The 23482-nt window shown below is 44.0% G+C and overlaps 1 protein-coding gene across 2 annotated transcripts in view; it reads left to right on the forward strand.

The window, feature by feature from the left end:
- Positions 1–23482, forward strand: part of pnpla7b (patatin-like phospholipase domain containing 7b) — a 293395-nt gene that overhangs the window by 171731 nt on the left and 98182 nt on the right. For both annotated transcript variants that reach the window (XM_067969546.1, XM_067969547.1), the window contains exons 23-25: positions 17986–18049; positions 21206–21374; positions 22228–22410. In XM_067969546.1, the coding sequence (XP_067825647.1) occupies positions 17986–18049; positions 21206–21374; positions 22228–22410 (416 nt within the window). The remainder of the gene's footprint in view (positions 1–17985; positions 18050–21205; positions 21375–22227; positions 22411–23482) is intronic.

Below are 23482 nucleotides of genomic sequence, written 5' to 3' on the forward strand. Positions count from 1 at the left end.
CCTATCCACCGTCATTCCTTTTAGTAAAGTTCCCCAATTTATCCTAGCCAACTCATGCCTCATACTTGACTTGAAGAGTTCCTACAGATTGGAGGGTGGCAAACCCAGGAATTCCTCCCCCACAGTATTATTGCAAATTTGGTTTGACCAATCTATATGTAGATTAAAGTCACCCATGATTAAAGTTGTACCCTTCTTACATGCGTCTCTAATTTCCTGTTTAATACCCTCCCCTACATCTTCACTACTGTTTGGGGGCCTATAGACAACCCCCACCAATGTTTTCTGCCCCTTGATGTTTCTTAGCTCCACCCATACAGATTCCACATCATGATTTTCCGAGCCAATATCCTTCCTCACTATTTCATTGATTTCCTCCTTTACTAACAATGCTACCCCACCTCCTTTCCCTTTTTGCCTGTCCTTCCTAAATATTGAATACCCCTGGATGTTCAGTTCCCATCCTTGGTCACCCTGCAGCCATGTCTCCGTAAACGCAACTATATCATACCCGTTGATATCTATCTGCGCTGTTAATTCATCTACCTTATTGCGAATGCATTAAGACACAATGCCTTTACACTTGTCTTTTTAAGATTGCTAGTCATCTTATTATTATTTTTCACTATGGCCTTATTTGTTTTTTGGCCTTGTTTTCTCTGCCTTCCACTATTGCTTCTTCTCTTTCTGTCTTTTGCTTCTATCCTTGTTTTCCCCTCCTCTGTCTCCCTGCTCAGGTTCCCATCCCCCTGCCATTCTAGTTTAAACCGTCCCCAACATCTCAGGGTTATATTTTCACCCAGTACCTCATTCTTTCGGATTGTATAAATACCATTTTATTTCTCTCCCTGTCTCGCCTTTCTCACTTTGTTTCCTTTCTATATCTTTATAAAAAAACGTGTGTGTGTGTGTGTGTGTGTGTGTGTGTGTGTGTATATATGAATTATTATCTCTTTGCCTAGTCTTGCTCACTTTCCTTGCTGCCCTGGTTGAAGACTGGGGAGTGGCCCTGCAGTGTTGTACAGGCTTGTTTTGAAAAGCAATGTAATTCCTTTAATTTTGTGGTACGTACGGAGCAAGGATGGAGGCAGTTCAGATGTCAGTCATCTCAGTGCTCTGCAGTTTGATTTGTTCATCAACAGCTTCACAGATGACGTCTGACATTTTACAGAGTGACCCTATGAGTAGACAGTCCAAAGTTCGGACCTTCTTAATGGTATGCTTCACATCTCAAGCTGTTTCAAAACGCCAAGTAGCCTCATTACATCAATTGTGTTAAACATTGTCGCCAACTTCAGTTCATATCATTTCCTTGTTTTACATCTATTGTTCCCTCTCCTTTCCCTACTTCACCTATCTGTCCCAGTGTTGCCTTGGGTGCTGTGCAGTTCTATGCGGCCTCCCCTTTCCCACTGCACCTTAAGAACATAAGAACATAAGAAATTGGAGCAGGAGTAGGCCAATCGGCCCCTCGAGCCTGCTCCGCCATTCAATAAGATCATGGCTGATCTGATCCCAACCACAAATCTAAAGAACACAAGAAGTCGGAGCAGGACCCGGCCACATAGCCCCTGGGCCCTCTCCGCCACCCACAGGGCATTGACCGATCCGAACTCAGCTTCATGTCCAATTTCCTGCCCGCTCCCCATAACCCCTAATTCCCTTTACTTCTAGGAAACTGTCTATTTCTGTTTTAAATTTATCTAATGATGTAGCTTCCACAGCTTCCTGGGGCAGCAAATTCCACAGACCTACCACCCTCTGAGTGAAGAAGTTTCTCCTCATCTCAGTTTTGAAAGAGCAGCCCCTTATTCTAAGATTATGCCCCCTAGTTCTAGTTTCACCCATCTTTGGGAACATCCTTACTGCATCCACCCGATCAAGACCCTTCACAATCTTATATGTTTCAATAAGATCGCCTCTCATTCTTCTGAACTCCAATGAGTAGAGTCCCAATCTACTCAACCTCTCCTCATATGTCCGCCCCCTCATCCCCGGGATTAACCGAGTGAACCTTCTTTGTACTGCCTCGAGAGCAAGTATGTCTTTTCTTAAGTATGGAGACCAAAACTGTATGCAGTATTCCAGGTGCGGTCTCACCAATACCTTATATAACTGCAGCAATACCTCCTTGTTTTTATATTCTATCCCCCTAACAATAAAAGCCAACATTCCATTGGCTTTCTTGATCACCTGCTGCACCTGCATACCAACTTTTTGATTTTCTTGCACTAGGACCCCCAGATCCCTTTGTACTGCAGTACTTTCCAGTCTCTCGCCATTAAGAAAATAACTTGCTCTCTGATTTTTCCTGCCAAAGTGCATAACCTCACATTTTCCAATATTATATTGCATCTGCCAAATCTCCGCCCACTCACCCAGCCTGTCTATATCCCCTTGCAGGTTTTTTATGTCCTCCTCACTCTCTACTTTCCCTCCCATCTTTGTATCATCTGCAAATTTTGATATGTTGCACTCGGTCCCCTCCTCCAAATCGTTAATATAGATTGTAAAGAGTTGGGGACCCAGCACCGACCCCTGTGGAACACCACTGGTTACTGGTTGCCAGTCCGAAAATGAACCATTTATCCCAACTCTCTGCTTCCTGTTCGATAACCAATCCTCCACCCATGCCAGAATATTACCCCCAATCCCGTGATTTTTTATCTTGAGTAATAATCTTTTATGTGGCACCTTGTCGAATGCCTTCTGGAAGTCTAAATACACTACGTCCACTGGTTCCCCTTTATCCACCCTATACGTTATATCCTCGAAGAACTCAAGCAAATTTGTCAGACATGACTTCCCCTTCATAAAGCCATGCTGACTTTGTCCTATTAAATTATGCTTATCTAAATGTTCCGTTACTGTCTCCTTAATAATAGACTTCAAAATTTTACCCACCACAGATGTTAAGCTAACTGGCCTATAATTTCCAGCCTTCTGCCTACTACCCTTTTTAAATAACGGTCTTACATTAGCAGTTTTCCAATCTGCCGGGACCTCTCCTGAGTCCAGGGAATTTTGGAAAACTATCACCAAAGCATCCACAATCCCTACTGCCACTTCCCTCAAGACCCTAGGATGGAAGCCATCAGGTCCAGGGGATTTATCCGCCTTGAGTCCCATTATTTTACTGAGTACCATCTCCTGAGTGATTTTAATCGTATTTAGCTCCTCCCCCCCGAGAGTCCCCTGTTTGTCCAGTGTTGGGATATTCTTAGTGTCCTCTACTGTAAAGACTGAAACAAAATATTTGTTCAGCATTTTTGCCATCTCCATGTTTCCCACCATTAATTTCCCGGTCTCATCCTCTAAGGGACCTATGTTTGCCTTAGCCACCCTTTTTCTTTTTATATAACTATAGAAACTCTTGCTATCTGTTTTTATATTTTTTGCTAATTTATTTTCATAATCTAACTTCCCTTTCTTAATCAATCCTTTAGTTACTTTTTGCTGTCTTTTGAAGAATTCCCAATCTTCTATCCTCCCACTAAGTTTGGCTACCTTATATGTCCTTGTTTTTAGTCGGATACTATCCTTGATTTCTTTACTTAGCCACGGATGGCTGTCATTTCTTTTACACCCTTTTTTCTTCAGTGGAATATATTTATTTTGAAAGTTGTAAAATAACTCCCTAAATGAACACCACTGCTCATGTACCGTCTTACCCTTTAATCTATTTTCCCAGTCCACTTTAATCAATTCCGCTCTCATACCATCATAGTCTCCTTTATTCAAGCTCAGTACGCTTGTTTGAGAATCAACCTTCTCACCCTCTAATTGGATATGGAATTCAACCATGTTGTGGTCGCTCGTTCCAAGGGGATCCTTAACTAGGACATTATTAATTAATCCTGACTCATTACACAGGACCAGGTCCAAGGTTGCCTGCCCCCTTGTAGGATCAGTTACATACTGCTCAAGAAATCCATCCCTGATGCACTCAATGAACTCGTCCTCGAGGCTGCTCTGCCCAATTTGATTTGTCCAGTTAATATGATAATTAAAATCCCCCATAATTATGGCTGTTCCCTTATTACATGCCCCGACTATCTCCTGATTAATACTTCTTCCAGCAGAGTTGCAACTATTAGGAGGCCTATATACTACGCCCACTAATGTTTTTTTTCCCTTATTATTCCTTATCTCCACCCAAACTGTTTCATTATCTTGATGCTTTGTCCCAATATCATTTCTCTGTATTACAGTGATTCCTTCCTTTATTAACATAGCCACCCCACCTCCCCTTCCTTCCTGCCTGTCCTTCCTGATTGTTAAATACCCTGGCATATTTAATTCCCAGTCGTTGTCACCCTGCAGCCATGTTTCTGTAATGGCCACAAGATCATACCCATACGTAGTTATTTGTGCCGTTAACTCGTCCATTTTATTACGAATGCTACGTGCATTCAGATAAAGAACTTTCAAATCTGTTTTGTGACGCTTAGTTCCTGCTTTTTCCTTTTTTAACACTTTACCTATTACTCCATACCTTCTGTCCCTTCCTGTTATGCTTTCCTCTCTCTCCCTGCTCAGGTTCCCAACCCCCTGCCACTTTAGTTTAAACCCTCCCCAACAGCACTAGCAAACACTCCTCCTAAGACAGCAGTCCCGGCCCTGCCCAGGTGCAGACCATCCGGTTTGTACTGGTCCCACCTCCCCCAGAACCGTTTCCAGTGTCCCAGGAATTTGAATCCCTCCCCCTTGCACCATTCCTCTAGCCACGTATTCATTTGAAATATCTTCCTATTTCTACTCTGACTAGCACGTGGCACTGGCAGCAATCCTGAGATTACTACCTTTGAGGTCCTATTTTTTAATTTACCTCCTAACTCCCTATATTCTGCTTTTAGGACCTCATCCCCTTTTTTACCTATATCGTTGGTGCCTATGTGCACCACGACAGCTGGCTGTTCGCCCTCCCCCTCCAAAATGTTCTGTAGCCGCTCCGAGACATCCTTGATCCTTGCACCAGGGAGGCAACACACCATCCTGGAGTCTCGGTTGCGGCCGCAGAAACGCCTGTCTATTCCCCTTACAATTGAGTCCCCTATCACTATAGCTCTGCCACTCTTTTTCCTCCCAGCCTGTGCAGCAGAGCTACCCGTGGTGCCAGGAAGTTGGCTGCTGCTGCCTTCCCCTGATAAGTCATCCCCCCCAACAGCATCCAAAGTGGCATATCTGTTTGAGAGGGGGATGGCCACAGGGGACCCCTGCACTACCTGCCTGCATCTCTTACTCTTCCTGGTGGTCACCCATTCACTTCCTGCCTGTATACCCTTTACCTGCGGTGTGACCAACTCGCTAAACGTGCTATCCACGAGTTTCTCTGCATCGCGAATGCTCCACAGTGAGTCCACCCGCAGCTCCAGCTCCGAGATACGATCGGTCAGTAGCTGCAGGTGGACACACTTCCCGCACACATGGTCGGCAGGGACACTGGTAGTGTCCATGACTTCCCACATCTTGCAGGAGGAGCATATCACGGGTGCGAGGTCTGCTGCCATGACTTGCCTTAGCTTAGTTACCCCTTTTAAATTACGTTGAAATTAGAAAATGTTAACTATACTAGGGACCTAGGTTCACTCTTGAGTATTGCTGTAGCTGACCCATTAACCCACTATGCCCTGACTCTGTCCCTCAGCACATTCACCTTGCACCTTCCCTTTGTCCCCAGTTCATCAGCAGCAGTCACTTCCTTTTATAAAATTTGTTCTTGGGCCATGGACGATGCTAACAAGGCTGCATTTTTTTGCCCTGTGAGGATATCGTTGCTCTTTTCCTTGAACTGCTGCAGCCTTTGGGCTGATGGTGATCACACAATGGTGTTAGGTTGGGAGTTCCAGGATATTGGTCCAACAATGATGAAGGAATGGCAATGTATGTCCAAATCAGGATTAAATATTACTTAAACGTGATGGTGGTTCCATGACATTGGTAGAGGTCACAGGGGACAGAAGTGCTGTCGAAGTAACCATGGTGAGTTGCTTGGGTACTCACCATAGTTAGTTCGATGACCATGGTGAGTAACCAAGCAACGGTGTGCTGGTTGAGCAAACTGCTTTGCCATGAATGATGTCAATGCTCTTGAGTATTGCTGTAGCTGACCCATTAACCCACTATGCCCTGACTCTGTCCCTCAGCACATCCACCTTGCCTCTTCCCTCACAACCCTTCAAAAGCCTCCTAAAGATCCTTCTCTTTTGTCCACTCATTCCTACCTTCTTCCTTCTCTCCTTCCTAATTGGTGTCCATTCTTTGTCCATCGTCCCGTGCTCCAAGACATCTCTCTACATGGGGAGTGCTACAGAAATGTAAGTTGTCTTATCACTAAACTGTAATTACTACAGTTTCAAATTCCATTTCATGATGATTTCAGGAAATATCCCAAAATGGTTTTTGTGTCTGACAGTGACAATGCTGGCCTTGATGAACACACAATGTCTTCCCTCTGCCTCAAAAAAAACCATTCTTTTCTCTCAGCATTTCTGAATGAGCACAACTTCTGTGCAAATTAAGCCCATGGAGGCCATGAGATGCATGAAAAGAATTGCAGTGCAAAACACCAAATTCAAGGATTGCTTTACTGCACTGCTTTTGTCAATCACTATAGATGTTAAAGCTGAACTAATATTAACCTACAGCAGTCTGTTTTTCTTTTGTCAATTTTGTGGTGTTTTGGCTGTTGCAAAGCCATTGCTGACCACTGACCATCTCTCCTTATCAATTAATTTTTTGTAACACAGAGAAGCACTCAATCCAATCACAGTTACACATTTCAATTAAAAACTTACTTGGTCCAATTAAAAGCACCATCCGGCATATTTCGCGTGCGCGCACACACACACGCACACACTTATGGGAATGCCTGGCTAATGCCAAGTTTTAGGTATGGTACTAGCTGCTACTGTGCTCTCCAACACTGGCTATTGCCACTCTCCCTGACATTTGACAAGGTACCGCATGGTAGGTTGTTACATAAGGTTAAATCTCATGGGATCCAAGGTGAGGTAGCCAATTGGATACAAAATTGGCTTGACGACAGAAGACAGAGGGTGGTTGTAGAGGGTTGTTTTTCAACTGGAGGCCTGTGTCCAGCGGTGTGCCTCAGGGATCGGTGCTGGGTCCGCTGTTATTTGTTATTTATATTAATGATTTGGATGAGAATTTAGGAGGCATGGTTAGTAAGTTTGCAGATGACACCAAGATTGGTGGCATTGTGGACAGTGAAGAAGGTTATCTAGGATTGCAACGGGATCTTGATAAATTGGGCCAGTGGGCCGATGAATGGCAGATGGAGTTTAATTTAGATAAATGTGTGGTGATGCATTTTGGAAGATCGAATCGGGCCAGGACCTACTCCGTTAATGGTAGGGCGTTGGGGAGAGTTATAGAACAAAGAGATCTAGGAGTACAGGTTCATAGCTCCTTGAAAGTGGAGTCACAGGTGGATAGGGTGGTGAAGAATGCATTCGGCATGCTTGGTTTCATTGGTCAGAACATTGAATGCAGGAGTTGGGATGTCTTGTTGAAGTTGTACAGGGCATTGGTGAGGCCACACTTGGAATACTGTGTACAGTTCTGGTCACCCTATTATAGAAAGGATATTATTAAACTAGAAAGAGTGCAGAAAAGATTTACTAGGATGCTACCGGGACTTGATGGTTTGACTTACAGGGAGAGGTTAGACAGACTGGGACTTTTTTCCCTGGAGAGTAGGAGGTTAAGGGGTGATCTTATAGAAGTCTACAAAATAATGAGGGGCATAGATAAGGTAGATAGTCATAATCTTTTCCCAAAGGTAGGGGAGTCTATAACGAGGGGGCATAGATTTAAGGTGAGAGGGGAGAGATACAAAGGGTCCAGAGGGGCAATTTTTTCACTCAAAGGGTGGTGAGTGTCTGGAACGAGCTGCCAGAGGCAGTAGTAGAGGCGGGTACAATTTTGTCCTTCAAAAAGCATTTGGACAGTTACATGGGTAAGATGGGTATTGAGGGATATGGGCCAAGTGCAGGCAATTGGGACTAGTTTAGTGGTATAAACTGGGCGACATGGACATGTTGGGCCGAAGGGCCTGTTTCCATGTTGTAACTTCTGTGATTTGCTGGATTCTGCCACTCACTGTTACACTGTTTGCTGCCACTCAGAGAATGGTTACAGCATAGAAGGTGGCCATTCAGCCCATCGAGCCCATGCCGACTCTTTGTAAGACCAATCCAGCTAGTCAAATTACCCCGCTCTTTCCTGCACATTTTTTTCCCTTCAAGTATTTATCCAATTCCTTTTTGAAAGCCACGATTGAATCTGCTTCCACCACCCTTTCAGGCAGCGCATTCCAGATCATAACTATTCACTGTGTAAAAATTTTTTTCCACATGTCGCCTTTGGTTCTTTTGCCAATCACCATAAATCTGTGTCCTCTGGTTCTCGACCCTTCTGCCAATGGGAACAGTTTCTCTTTATTTACTTTATCTAAACCTTTCATGATTTTGAACACTTCTATCAAATCTCCCCTTATTCTTCTCTGCTCTAAGGGGAACAACCCCAGCTTCTCAAGTCCCTCATCCCTGGAACTATTCTAGTAAATCTTTTCTGCACCCTCTCTAAGGCCTTCACATCCTTCTTAAACTGCGGTACCCAGAATTGGACACAATACTCCAGTTGTGGCCAAACCAGTCTTTTATGAAGGTGCAACATAACTTCCTTGCTTTTGTACTCTATGCCTCTATTTATAAAGCCCAGGATCCCATATGCTTTTTTAACAGCTTTCTCAACCTGTCCTGCCACCTTCAAAGATGTGTGCACATATACCCCAGGTCTCTCTGTTCCTGTACCCCTTTAAAATTGAACCATCTAGTTTATATTGCCACTCCTCATTCTTCCTGCCAAAATGTATCACTTCGCACTCCTCTGCGTTAAATTTCATCTGCCATGTGTCCGCCCATTCCACCAGCTTGTCTGTGTCCTCTCGAAGTCTATTACTATCCTCCTCACTGTTTACTGCAAGTTTTGTGTCATTTGCAAATTTTGAAATTGTGCCCTTTACACCCAAATCCAAGTATATATTAAACAAAGCAGGGTCCTAGTACCGACCCCTGGGGAACACCGCTGTATACCTTCCAGTCCGAAAAACAACTGTTCACCACTACTCTCTGTTTCCTGTCACTTAGCCAATTTCGTGTCCATGCTGCCACTGCCCCTTTTATTCCATGGGCTTTAATTTTGCTAACAAGCCTATTACATGGCACTTTATCAAACGCCTTTTGAGAGGCATTGTCAATCGCATTGTCCTCATCAACCCTCTCTGTTACTTCATCAAAAAACTCAATTAAGTTAGTTAAACACGATTTGCCTTTAACAAATCTGTGCTGATTTTCCTTTATTCATCCACACTTGTCCAAGTGACTACTCTCCCCGACCGCTGGCTGGCTGCTGCCCCCCTCCCCGACGTTGATTATATTTCTTCTTCGATTACCTGCTTATTTTTCTTAGGATGGTGGTTTGGCCTGTTCCACATTACTGGGATTATAAGGAGGTGGGAATTAAACAGGGGGAAATTACATAGTTGGAGTTATACTGGGGAATGTTCTAAGAGGGAATGATATGGGGGGGGGAGTAGTTAGGGGAAATTACACACTGGGGATTTATACCAGAGGAGTTAATCTAACCAATTGGATAAAGGGAATGCTGTACGTGTAGTATATATGGATTTTTAGTGAGGTATCTGAAGAGGCTGGTTAGAAAAATGTAGGCATATGGTATAAGAGGAAATGTAGCAGCATGGATGGAGAGTTGGTTGATGGACAGGAAACAGAGTTAGGGTAAATGGGTGCTGTTTGGATTAGGAAAGGGTTAGAAGTGTGGTACCTCGGGAGTCGGTGCTGGATCTATTTTTGTTCTCGGTATATCGGGATGATTTGATCATGGGCACGTTTCGAAAATTGCTGACAACACAAAAATAGAAGTTTTGGCAAATAACAAGGAGAACTGTAAAAGACTTCAGGAAGGCAGAGATAGGTTAGCAGAATTGGCAAACAGCTGCTGCACGCAATTTAATGTGGATAAGTGTGAGATGATACATTTTGGGAGGAAAATCAAGGAATGGGAGTATATGCTCAATGGAAAGATACTGAAAGGTGTGGATGAAAAGAAAGACCTCGGGGTTCAAATATATAATTCTCCAAGTGTGAGTGCAACTCGATAAAACCATTTTTAAAAAAAGGGCCAACACCATTTTGGGTTTTATAAGTAGGTGCATATGGTATAAGAGTAAAGAAGAAGTGATGAAATTATGATGATGTAATTCAGTTGTCAGATTTATTATAGCGGTAGCACTCTTGCCTCTGAGTCAGAAGGCCGTGGGTTCAAGCCCCAATCCAGAGACCTGAGCACATAATCCAGGCTGACACTCCAGAGCAGTACTGAGGGAGTGCTGCACTGTCTGAGGTGCTGTCTTTCAGACGAGACTTTAAACTGAGGCCCTGTCTGCCCTCTCAGGTGGACGTAAAAGATCCCACGGCACTAATTGAAGAGCAGAGGAGTTCTCCTGTTGTCCTGGCCAATATTTATCCCTCAACTAACATTACTAAAAAATAGATTATCTGGTCATTATCACATCGCTGTTGTGGGACCTTGCTGTGTGTAAACTGGCTGTGGTATTTCCTACATTACATGACTAGACTTCAAAAGTACTTCATTGGCTATAAAGCACTTTGGGACGTCCTGAGGTTGTGAAAGGCGGTATATAAATGCAAGTTTTTTCTTTCTTTAAATCCGGTTCCCTTATCCTAGCAGCAGAATTGTAGGCCCACATTTTGATGGGCCAATGATATTGCTACTGGAAAAAGAGAGTCCAGTTTAGCAGTAAATGGGTGGAGCCTTTGGGGAGACCCTTCTTTACCGCAATACAAACTAAAAGTGCGCTCATGTAAAGGTTCTGTAAAGCTCACTGAAGTTAAACTAGCCACAGCCTCTCGTTTAATCGGTAAAGTGTAAGGCAGCTTGCCAAGCATAGTGGCTCTTGAACTGAGGAACAACGGAGCTGGCTTCAACCAACATGATGGCCGGTTAATGTGCCTTGCATTCGTTAAAGTCTTCATTATGCTGGTTTTGTAATGTATTCATATTCCAGCAAACTAAAGAGATTAAAAGCGAATAAATGAATATTTCACATTTAGGTAATTGAGGGGAGAGAAAATGAGAGATTTTCTTCTCTTTTGCAGCTGATCCTTTTCCGTCAGGGCCACTTTCTCCAAACAAGCCAAATGATCATTTTATTAAAAAAGAAAATTCTGTTTTGTGTATTTTGCCTTTACTGTTGCATATCAGCAGCTGCATGATCTGCGATGCTTGTTTTTATTGTTGTTTGTTTGCAAAATGCACTTAATTACACTTTGCGAACAGATATTAAGAGGCTGTAATCAAGAGTTAGTTCCAATTAGTTTGGCAATCAGTATAGTCATTATTGAAACGCCCCGTCTGTACTGCATTTAGAGATGAGCAGCATTAGCAATGCCTTGCACCGTATGACCACCTCATCATCGCTAATGGAAACTGTGTGTTTTGAGTATTTTTGTAATTTATCCCTGTCTCTTTTCTAAAACCATTAGTCCCACCTGGTCATGCACCTCTGCCGTTGAGAGGTGGTGGTCCCGGGAGTCTCTCTTTCTTCTCTCTTTCCCCTTCCCCACCACTTTTCACTGACCACTGGCAGGATCAAGTTGCCATGTAGGCAGGCCAACTCCCATCCAATTTTCCCTACCCTTTGTGGGGAGATGCTGAATGCTACCACTGAGCCACAGCTGACACACCCTGTCAGAAAGTCAAAAAGTACCCTCTTCAGTCCTGGAGCAAGTGAAATCTCCCTTTATCGTTGTTGTGTTCTTTAAAGCGCAGTGAGCTCCTGTAACGCACCCTTTTGCTGAACCTGGCAGATGAGACCCAAATTGCAAGTGATTTGTTTCTCGGAAAACACATTGCTTACCTAGACTACAAACCATTCATCTGACTGAGACAAGGAACCTGGGGGGATGACTTACCAATTCCTCTGCAGGGAAATATCTCCCCCCTGGTGGATATTGTGCATTTGGCACGTGAGGAATTATAGGAAGGAATTCCCACCCATGCACTCCACCACTGAACCATTTGCAATCCAAAATGGTATCTCTGCTCTTGCTGATCACTATGGAGGCTTCCTTTGTAAAACAGTAGAACGCTTTGATTTGTTCTCCAAATTTCCCTCCCTCCCCTGTAGAAAAGTGCTGATCTGTGCTCTTTCCCCCCCCCCCCCTTCCCCCAACTATCCAGCTGATCTATTTTGAGATTATTATTGGGCACCGTAGGAATGGGTAGGGAGTTGTCCACAGATGCACTGCAAGGGTGATGCTGAGTGTGGCAGCACTAGGATGGAGTGGCAGGATATGGGAACATTGGCGATTGGCGAGCAGCTCCTGATGATGGAGGTTTCTCTTGTGGATGGGTTAGCAGTGGGGGATAGGCACGGGTGCTCGGCATCGGGGCTGTGGGAGCAATGTCAAGTAGTAGGGGGAAGCCGAGAAGGGAAGAAAGGTTTGGGTGCTTGGTGGGGTGGGGGGTAAAGGACATATCTTGAAAGGGTTTCCCAAGCAGTGAGATGGGGAAACCTGTATTATTTAAAGTACAACTGATGCCACATGCCATTGCTCACATTGAGTCAGGTGTTATACAAGAAAAAGGGTGCTGTACCAAGCAATAGTGTAAGCTCTGGGAACTGGAGCACTGGGAAGCTGGTTATAGGGTTTTTGAGCACTGGAGCAAGCCTGGAATTACATAGAATTTACAGCACAGAAACAGGCCATTTGGCCCAACAGGTCCATGCCGTTGTTTATGCTGCACACAAGCTTCCTCCCTCCCTACTTCATCTAATCCTATTAGCAACTCCATCTCTACCTTTCTCCATGTGCTTATCTAGCTTCTTAAATGCATCTATGCTATTTGTCTCAACCACTCTATGTTGTAGCGAGCTCCACATTGTAACCACCCTCTGGGCAAAGAAGTTTCTCTGATGCATGCTGAGAAATTCTGCAACCGGCACATGCTCAGAATGCACAGATGTAGTTGGTAATTACCTTAAACTGTTGGGGGGGGGGAAACAAGACACACATACAGGTTTCGCCAGGTCACTCTTATGTATTCTCCCCTCCACTATTGCCCTGACATGATTGGACGGATGTAGTCAGGGAAGGGGAGAATGGCTGCAGCAGTGGCTTCATTTGCGATGAAGAGACAATCCCTTAAAAGGGTTTTTTTTTGTCCCTGTAGTGAGTAGGGAAACCTGCCTTGTTTAAAATAAATGCTGCTGAGAAATTATTTTGAACAATAAATACCCCGTTCCCCACTGCTGGGGAAACTCTGAACAAATCAGCCCTGCAAGAGCTGGGATTGCACCTTTAATCACTCGGTGAGGCACCTCTGGAGTCGGAATGCTATGGTCTTAAGTTCAGATAAGGAGCTGTGAATATGGGGTGGAAGGGTGTTGAAGCAGCAAAGGGAAGGATCAGAGTATCAGGCTGGGACCTGGAGCTCCAGGTTGGACGCCTGGCTGCTTCCACTGACTGAGAGGTATTCATTGAATTGGCTGTGGACAGCATTGTCATAACACCATATTACATATTACAGACACATCTAAGTGAGTGACAACCCCGCACTTGTATAGAATCATAGAAGTTTACAACATGGAAACATGCCCTTCGGCCCAACATGTCCATGTCGCCCAGTTTATACCACTAAGCTAGTCCCAATTGCCTGCACTTGGCCCATATCCCTCTATACCCATCTTACCCATGTAACTGTCCAAATGCTTTTTAAAAGACAAAATTGTACCCGCCTCTACTACTGCCTCTGGCAGCTCGTTCCAGACACTCACCACCCTTTGAGTGAAAAAATTGCCCCTCTGGACCCTTTTGTATCTCTCCCCTCTCACCTTAAATCTATGCCCCCTCGTTATAGACTCCCCTACCTTTGGGAAAAGATTTTGACTATCTACCTTATCTATGCCCCTCATTATTTTATAGACTTCTATAAGATCACCCCTAAACCTCCTACTCTCCAGGGAAAAAAGTCTCAGTCTATCCAACCTCTCCCTATAAGTCAAACCATCAAGTCCCGGTAGCATCCTAGTAAATCTTTTCTGCACTCTTTCTAGTTTAATAATATCCTTTCTATAATAGGGTGACCAGAACTGTACACAGTATTCCAAGTGTGGCCTTACTAATGTCTTGTACAACTTCAACAAGACATCCCATGTAGGTGAGGTGGTGTTGTTCCCATGTGCCTGTTGCCCTTAACCTTCTAGGTGGTAGAAGTCACGGGTTTGGGAGGTGCTGTCAAAGAAGCCTTGGCGAGTTTCTGCTGTGCATCTCTCTCATCTGTCTTCATGTTGCTGCTTCTTTCTTTCTCTTTCTTCTTTTGCTTCTCTGTCTGTTCTCTTCTGGTTCTCTCTATGCCCTCTTCAGCTTCTGTCTTTCTCTTTTCTGTCTCCTTTCTGATGGGAGGTAGTGGGTGGCTTGGTTTGATGATGAATGGAGCCTGCAATGATTTTGTGCTGTTCTTCGAATAGGACTGTGGAATCTTTAACATAGAAAAATAGGAGCAGGAGTAGGCCATTCGGCCCTTAGAGCCTGTTCCACCATTCAATATGATCATGGCTGATCCTCTATCTCAATACCATGTTCCCACTCTCTCCCCATACCCCTTGATGCCTCTTGTGTCTAGAAATCTATCTAGATCCTTCTTAAATATATTCAGTGACTTGGCCTCCACAGCCTTCTGTGGTAGAGAATTCCACAGGTTCACCACCCTCTGAGTGAAGAAATTTCTCCTCATCTCAGTCCTAAAATGTTCTACCCCTCGTTCTGGAGCCCCCCCAGCCAGGGGAAACATCCTCTCTGCATCCAATCTGTCCAACCCTGTCAGAATTTTATATGTTTCAATGAGATCCCCTCTCATTCTTCTAAACTCGAATGTATACAGGCCGAGTCGACCCAATCTCTCCTCATACGACAGTCCTGCATCCCAGGGCTCAGTCTGGTGAACCTCCGCTGCACTTCCTCTATGGCAAGTATATCCTTTCTTAGGTAAGGAGACCAAAACTGCACACAATACTCCAGGTGTGGTCTCACCAAGGCCCTGTATAACTGCAGTAAGACATCCTTGCTCTTGTTCTCAAATCCTCTTGCAAAGAAGGCCATCATACCATTTGCCTTCCTAACTGCTTGCTGCACCTGCATGTTTGCTTTCAGTGACTGGTGTACAAAGACACTCAGGTCCTTTTGTACATCAACATTTCCCAATCTATCACCATTTAAATAATAATCTGCCTTTCTGTTTTTCCTTCCGAAGTGGATAACTTCACATTTATCCACATTATATTGCATCTGCCATGTATTTGCCCACTCACTCAACTTGTCTAAATCGCCTTGAAGCCTCTTTGCATCCACCTCACAACTCACGATCCCACCTAGTTTTGTGGCGTCAGCAAACTGAGAAATATTATATTTGGTTCCCTCATCCAAATCATTGATATATATTGCGAATAGCTGGGGCCCAAGCACTGATCCCTGCAGTACCCCGACTAGTCACTGCTTGCCACCCCGGAAAAGACCCATTTATTCCTACTCTCTGTTTCCTGTCTCTTAACCAATTTTCAATCCATGCTGGTATATTCCCCCCAATCCCATATGCTTTAATTTTACACACTAACCTCTTATGTGGGACTTTATCAAAGGCCTTCTGAAAATCCAATTAAACCACATCCACTGGTCCTCCCTTATCTATTCTACCAGTTACATCCTCAAAAAAACTCCAGTAGGTTTGTCAAACGTGATTTCCCTTTCATTCTCTTGCCCTTTTTTGCTGAATTCTAATCTGCTCCCAATCCTCAAGCTTGCTACTTTTTCTGGCAACTTTATATGACTCCTCTTTGGATCTAATAGTCTCCTTAATTTCTTTTGTTAGCCATGGTTGGGCCGCTTTTTCTTTTGTGTTTTTGCACCTAAAAGGAATGTCTAATTGTTGCAATTCATGCATTCGTTCCTTAAATGTTAGCCATTGCCTATCCACCGTCATGCCTTTTAATGAAGTTTCCCAATCTATCATAGCCAACTTACTCCTCATACCTTCGTAGTTTCCTTTGTTTAGATTTAGGACCCTAGTTTCAGATTGGACTACTTCACTTTCCATCTTAATGAAGAATTCTATCTTGTTATGGTCACTCTTCCCTAAAGGACCCCGCACAACAAGGTTATTAATTAACCCCTGTTAATTAACCACTGGAACAGGAGAGTTGAGCCTCAGTTTAACGTCTCATCTTAAAGACCGCATCTCCCACAATGTAGCACGTCCTTAGTATTGCACTGAAGTGTCAGCCTAGAATACGTGCTTAAGTCCTGGAGTGGGGCTTAAACCCACATCTTTCTGCCTCGGAGGTGAGAGTGCTACCATTGCGCCAAGTAGACACTTGTTAGTGAATTTTAGTGAGTTGTTAAATCAAAATTAAAAGTCAAGTTTACATTTTTGGTCATTCCAACTCCAGGGCCAAAATCCGCAAAGAAATCTTGTAATTTGTTTTCCCATCGTTGGTGGCGGGTATTATCACTGTGACCATGATGCAATTATCTAGCTACAAGATGGTTGTGGTGCTAGGATTGAGCGCAAGGAAAAGCTGTGTGGTTCCCACAGAGTACGGGTGAAGCTGCCCAGGTTCGGTACAGTGGGTTAGTCTCCATTTGTCAAGGATTAAGTGACCACTTGCTTTACACCCTATTTGAGTGTCCAACATGACTACACGTGCAGCAGCAAACTAAACTGGATTCTTTCTTATTCCGGATCTGTTCCTTTCCCTCTTTCTCTCCTGTACGCGGGTCATTGTTTTGCTGCACACTGTCCTTCAGTATTACTTTCACATCCAGTAGGCATAGAATAGCCTCACAATTGGATCTTTTATATTCTTCTCCCTTCACAAAGCGTCTCTGGTAAAGGGTACAGTCCTGGTAGTCTAGCACCGTGTAAGTGGGTGTGTGTGTTGAGTCACCGGCAGTCTGCAGGTGGTGAACGAGTTGCACTCACTGCTTGTAAACCAACGTTCAAGTGTGGAATTAGCGGTCAGAGCCTCCAAATCCAATTTACCCCCATTGCCCTCAGAAATGAACATGCTCCCAAAAACTACTTTATAGAGTGACGATGCTCTATAATACCATGTGTGCTTATTTATATACCACATTGTGTTCTCTCCTCCTTTAAGACACTCCATAAAACCTACCTCTTTGACCAAGCTTTTGGTCACCTGTCCTAATATCTGTGTCTGACATCGCTCTTGTAAAGTGCCTTGGATGGTTTACTATGTTAAAGGTGCTATATAAATGCAAGTTGTTGTTACGATGGGTTTCCTGAGGTGCAATTTTGAGATTGTAATTTTGCAATTTTAAAAATTCATGCTCAGGATGTGGGCATCGCTGGCAAGACTGGCATTTATTGCCCATCCCTAATTGCCCTTGAGAAGGTGGTGGTGAGTCACCTTCTTGAACCGCTGCAGTCCGTGTGGTGAAGGTACTCCCACAGTGCCGTTAGGTCAAGAGTTCCAGGATTTTGACCCAGGGCGATGAAGGAATGACGAGTAGGGCAAGTCATTTGGCTTTAAACAGCGCAATATCAGCCCTGAGTTTCTACACTTTCTTCATGATTGCTGCCGATTACCATAACATTGCATGAAAAGCCCCAGAGGCAGTGAGAATGCAAGTTTCGGACGAATGAATCATTTCCCCTAACCCAGTGATGGCTGCTTGAACTTTTTCACTTGTTCTTTTTAATTACACACAAACTAATTGCAATGTAAGCTCTCATAGCAAAATCTGAAAGTAATTTTTACTGTGTGAAACCCCTCCAGGAATATTCGGTGCACCTTACATTAAACTCAAAAAAAAAACAAAGTCAACTGTTTCTTTACAGGTCCTGCCTTGTTACTGAATAGTGATGTCATCAAACAGCGCCTTGGATCTACTGCTTTAGACAGGTAAAGCTACATCCTGCCTTACTCAACCTCCTATCTCTTTCAAGCTAGCTCATTATAGCTGTTTGTACTCTGGTCTTTGGTTTGGTTACTCTGATTTCACAAGAGGGGTGTTTGGTGGCGACAGGTTATCTTCTCAATGCCTGTACTCTGGCTAACAGTAACAAGAGACACCAGTGAACATACAGATATAGCCCTATGGAGCATTTTGGATAGTGAAACCAGCTGGAAATTGGATGGTAACAATTGGCTCGAGAAGAGAATTCCAAATTCAGGAGCATTGTAGTTTGGAATCATTTGAAACCAAATTTTATTCCAAACTTTGGGTTTTCTCAATTGGTTTGGTGGCATGGTAATGTTATAAGGTCCCAGGTTTGTTCCCTCATTTGTGCTGAATCACCTGATTCCAGGCAAGATGGTATTGGGAGCACTACATTCAGGCTGCATACTCTTGGGCTAGAGTAGGGAAAATTACTTTTTGCTAACAATTATTATTCCTATTGTGTCTGGTTTCCGTGTATCCTATTTACAGAGTGTTATGCTGGTGTGAAGTGCTATTAATAGGGGGGGGAAAAAAACAATTCAGGTTTCTCTTAACAAGCTCTTCCATAGAAGTGTAGGTAAACAGGAATCCTGATGGTTTAAAGTAATGTTGGCCAATATGTTAGCTACTAGCCACATGTGACTAATTGGGAATCCAGATGAGGCTAATTTAATTTCCAACTGGTAAATGAAAAATGAATGACCGACACCGTCAATAAGCATGTGATCTCAATTCTCATTCGTATGGCGTATGCATGTGAACTTTAACCTTTGTGTGTGTTTGTTGGTAAAATGGTAGCACAAAAAGTAGTGTGTGACTCTTTCTTGATTGCTTTACGTGCTTTATTTCCTTGCTTATTGAATGGCGGTAGATGGTTGTTAAGTAAATATATTCGTGTGAAGTATATTTACCTGTATTGTGAGTACAGGTAAGGTGTTTTCTACTAAAATAGTGCATGTGGCTAAAATGCTATCGCCATAGCCACACCTGTGGCTAGTCAGCAGTTTCTACTGGTCAACATTGATTTAGAGTAGCTGCATAAAGAATCATAGAATCATACAGCACAGAAGGAGACCATTCAGCTCATCGTGCCTTTGTCGACTTTTTGAAAGAGCTATCCAATTAGTCCCACTTCCCTGCTCTTTCCCCATAGCACTGCAAATTTCCCTTATTCAAGTATTTATCCAATTCCCTTTTGAAAGTTGCTATTAAATCTGCTTCCACCGCCCTTTCAGGCAGTGCATTCCAGATCATAACAACTCGCTGCGGAAAAAAATTCTCCTCATTTGCCCCCTGGATTTTTTGCCAATTACCTTAAATCTGTGTCCTCTGGTTACCAACCCTCCTGCCAGTGGAAACAGTTTCTCCATATACATAATGCATCATTCTTTTAAAGATGGAATTGCAAAAGGGAGTGAGGCTGGCCTCATCTAGGATAGGTTTACTGATGCCGTAACTGTACCTCTGAATAAGCCAAAGTCTGCAATGTTGAAAATCTGAAACAAAAACAGAAAGTAGGGTTCATCAGCATTGGTGGAGAGAAGAGACGTTTTGTTAGTTCGGGCCAGTGGGCCGATAAATGGCAGATGGAGTTTAATTTAGATAAATGTGAGGTGATGCATTTTGGTAGATCGAATCGGGCCAGGACCTACTCCATTAATGGTAGGGCATTGGGGAGAGTTATAGAACAAAGAGATCTAGGAGTACAGGTTCATAGCTCCTTGAAAGTGGAGTCACAGGTGGATAGGGTGGTGAAGAAGGCATTCAGCATGCTTGGTTTCATTGGTCAGAACATTGAATACAGAAGTTGGGATGTCTTGTTGAAGTTGTACAAGACATTAGTAAGGCCACACTTGGAATACTGTGTACAGTTCTGGTCACCCTATTATAGAAAGGATATTATTAAACTAGAAGGAGTGCAGAAAAGATTTACTAGGATGCTACCGGGACTTGATGGTTTGACTTATAGGGAGAGGTTGGATAGACTGAGACTTTTTTCCCTGGAGAGCAGGAGGTTGAGGGGTGATCTTATAGAAGTCTATAAAATAATGAGGGGCATAGATAAGGTAGATAGTCAAAATCTTTTCCCAAAGGTAGGGGAGTCTATAACGAGGGGGCATAGATTTAAGGTGAGAGGGGAGAGATACAAAAGGGTCCAGAGGGGCAATTTTTTCACTCAAAGGGTGGTGAGTGTCTGGAACGAGCTGCCAGAGGCAGTAGTAGAGGCGGGTACAATTTTGTCTTTTAAAAAGCATTTGGACAGTTACATGGGTAAGATGAAGTGCGGTCCCTGCTGAGAACAAACTATTCAAGGTCAGAATGGGATTGGCCAGAGGGGATGGTGAAAATCTGGCAATGGGTGAGGTTAGGAGGTTACACAGCGAGCGGTTAGGATCTGGAATGCACTGCCCGAGGGGGTGGAGGAGGCAGATTCAATCATGGCCTAACCTCACCCGTTGCCAGATTTTCATCATCCCCTCTGGCCAATCCCATTCTGACCTTGAATAGTCTGTTCTCAGCAGGGACTGCACTTCATCCTCCTACATTTCCCTTCCTTGCCTTTTGCCTTGGATGAGCCTCTCCTTGCTGGAGCTATTCATACATTCTTTGCTTTCTTTAATGCTTCTCTCTTACTGAGATAGGAATTGCTAGTCGAAAAAAGACCTCTGTCCATCTAGTTGGCCTTCTACCAACCTGGGAGTCGCATGATACATGATAATGGAGTCGTTGACTAATCGTAGCAATCAATCTCTATCAATTAGTTTATAACAGACCCAGACATGAGACGATAAACACCCCAGTGGTGGAAAGCTTTAGGAACCATAGGTCCAAAGTCACCTTGCCGATCTTATGCATCATCTAATAATCTCCTGCTGTTCTTTTAAGCAGGCTACAAGCGATGCATTAACTAACTTCCTCTCTGTGCTTGGAGTATCTGGTTGTTTTTCCCCCTCCCCCTTCCTTTTCTCATTCTATTAAAATGTTTTCATCTCTTTCAGAAGAAGAGTTCTGCCCGAATTATTGACCTGTCCGTTCTCTCCACAGATGCTGGCTGACGTGCTGAGGGTTTCCAGTGTTTTGTTTCTGAACTGTCTCTTGCCTTTCTGTCCTTGTAGTATCCACGAGTACCGACTGTCAAGCTGGCTAGCGCAGCAAGAAGATATCCATCGAATTGTGCTGTACCAGTCCGACAGCAGCATGACTCCCTGGACCCAGCGCTGTATCAGGCAGGCTGATTGCATCCTTATTGTTGGGCTGGGAGAACAGGAGCCGACAGTCGGAGAGGTGGGGCAAATCTTTTAAAGGAAATGCAATCATGTACCTGTCTACCTTTCACTGTGTAGATCTATATCTCTGTGTCAATAGATTGAATTTTTGACATTGGGCGCAAAGAAACACAAAGAGATGGAGAGAAGATGAATGACTTATTTTTAAGTTATTCCACTTTAATAAAAGATCCTGTCACATCCCTGCTCTGACTGGAGAGGTTTTGTGTACACTGGTCATATGGTTCCTTTGCTGTCTGCTGACTGTTTCAGGACCAATTTCATAGTAGAGCGTTTCATATGCAGACACAACAATGCTGCAGTGCCTTCCAGTTTATTCCAAGAGTCCCATTGTATTTTTCTGGCCCTGAAATCTCAACTGTGTGAAAGCTTTGAGTGTGACTTGATTGTCCTCCCAGGCAAGAGACTGGAGAAGGGTGCTTCCTCACACCAGGAAGGGAATGAAAGTTGGATGCCAGCCATTTCTATGTATTTGTGGTTTCCAGTTTATCTGCTTGCCGACTGGATTGAGTAGTGATGCAAACTGTAAAACATGGTATCGTGAACAGAGATGGGCGACACAGTGGAGTTACATGGAGTGGCTCAGGCTGCCCGCCGTGGAGCGGTTCACCTGATCAACACTGGCTAGAACCAGTATGATGCTGCTCCCTTTGCATTGGGCAAGGTTTGCTTTAAATGGATGAGGCCAACAAACCAGCTGAAGAGAGAGGAGATCATTTCCCCTTCTAACTGGGCTAAGTTCAACACCACAGGGTAGAAAATCAATGTTGCAACAATGAATTATTCCTTAAAAATCTCAGTGCAAGTCACCGCCCTTCACGCCTGTAATCTGTATATCGCTTTGTTTTCAGCTGGAGCGTATGTTGGAGAACACAGCCGTGCGAGCCCTCAAACAACTCATCCTTCTGCACAAGGAGGATGGGCCGACACCAGCTCGCACCGTCGAGTGGCTCAACATGAGGAGCTGGTGCTCGGGGCATCTTCACCTCTGCTGTCCTCGCCGAGTCTTCTCTCGCAAGAGGCCGTCTAAGCTGGTAGGGAACGTGGAAATGCCTCTCGACATGGTTTGATCCCATGTTTTATTTTAAAGGAGCTGCACACCAATCTCGGGCGTGTCATTTGTAGGCAGCATCACAGAGAGGGGGAGTAATGTCCTTTCTATGATGGAGCACCCAAAAATTCACATTGTACCCCAACTGTGGCTTAACCATTGCCTTGTACAAATTTATCATAACCTCTTCCCTCTTGTACTCTATATGTCCTATTTGTAAAATCCAAAATACTGCTGGCTCTTTTCATGGTTTTATCCACCTGCATTCACACTTTCAGGGAATTACAAATTTGAATCCCTAATTCTGTCTGTTCAACCCCTCCCGCCCCCCTTCAGCGTCATTCCACACCTCTGCAGTAAATTGCGTCTGCTATCCTTCTGCCCATTCTACTAACCTATCCATGTCCTCCTGAAGTCTTTTACAGTCCTCTTTGTTCTTTGCCAACTGCCCTCTACTTTAGTATTCTCCTTTCAGTATTGTGTGCTCCTGTGTCCGAGTCCACATTATATATAACATGAGAGAGAGACAGACAGAGAGAGAGAGAGAGAGAGAACTGCTGCATTTCCTCTTATACCACACACCTCTATGTTTGAAGCATGCCTACTGTGGGACACCTACAAACATACAAAAATGATGGGCAGGAAAAGACCAGCTGGTCCATCAAGCCTGCCCCACACTCATGACGTCTGGAGCACGATGACTAGACCCTTCCTAACCCCCCTCAGATGTATAATCTCCTCGGAGAGGCAAAAAAACAGAAAAATCCTGGCACCTTATCGAATGCCTCTGAAAATCCATATTCGCTATCGCTATTGCATTCCCTTTATCCCCTCAAATGGGGCAAGTGGGGGAGGGGGAAATCTCGGTTATTCATCCAGGGCCTGAATGTAAAAGCACCATAATTTTTGCATTTAGTTAATAGTTTATAACTGCTTTTTAACAGCCGAGTGTAATTGTGATGTAGTGACGGAGGATGTTGGATGGCCCTGGTTTGGAGTTCACTGTGCTGGATATTATAATTGAGTGATGTAGGTTGTGCATCGCAGTGCAATCT

The sequence above is a fragment of the Heptranchias perlo genome, chromosome 31 (assembly GCF_035084215.1).
Source record: "Heptranchias perlo isolate sHepPer1 chromosome 31, sHepPer1.hap1, whole genome shotgun sequence".
NCBI classification, from domain to species: Eukaryota; Metazoa; Chordata; class Chondrichthyes; order Hexanchiformes; family Hexanchidae; genus Heptranchias; species Heptranchias perlo.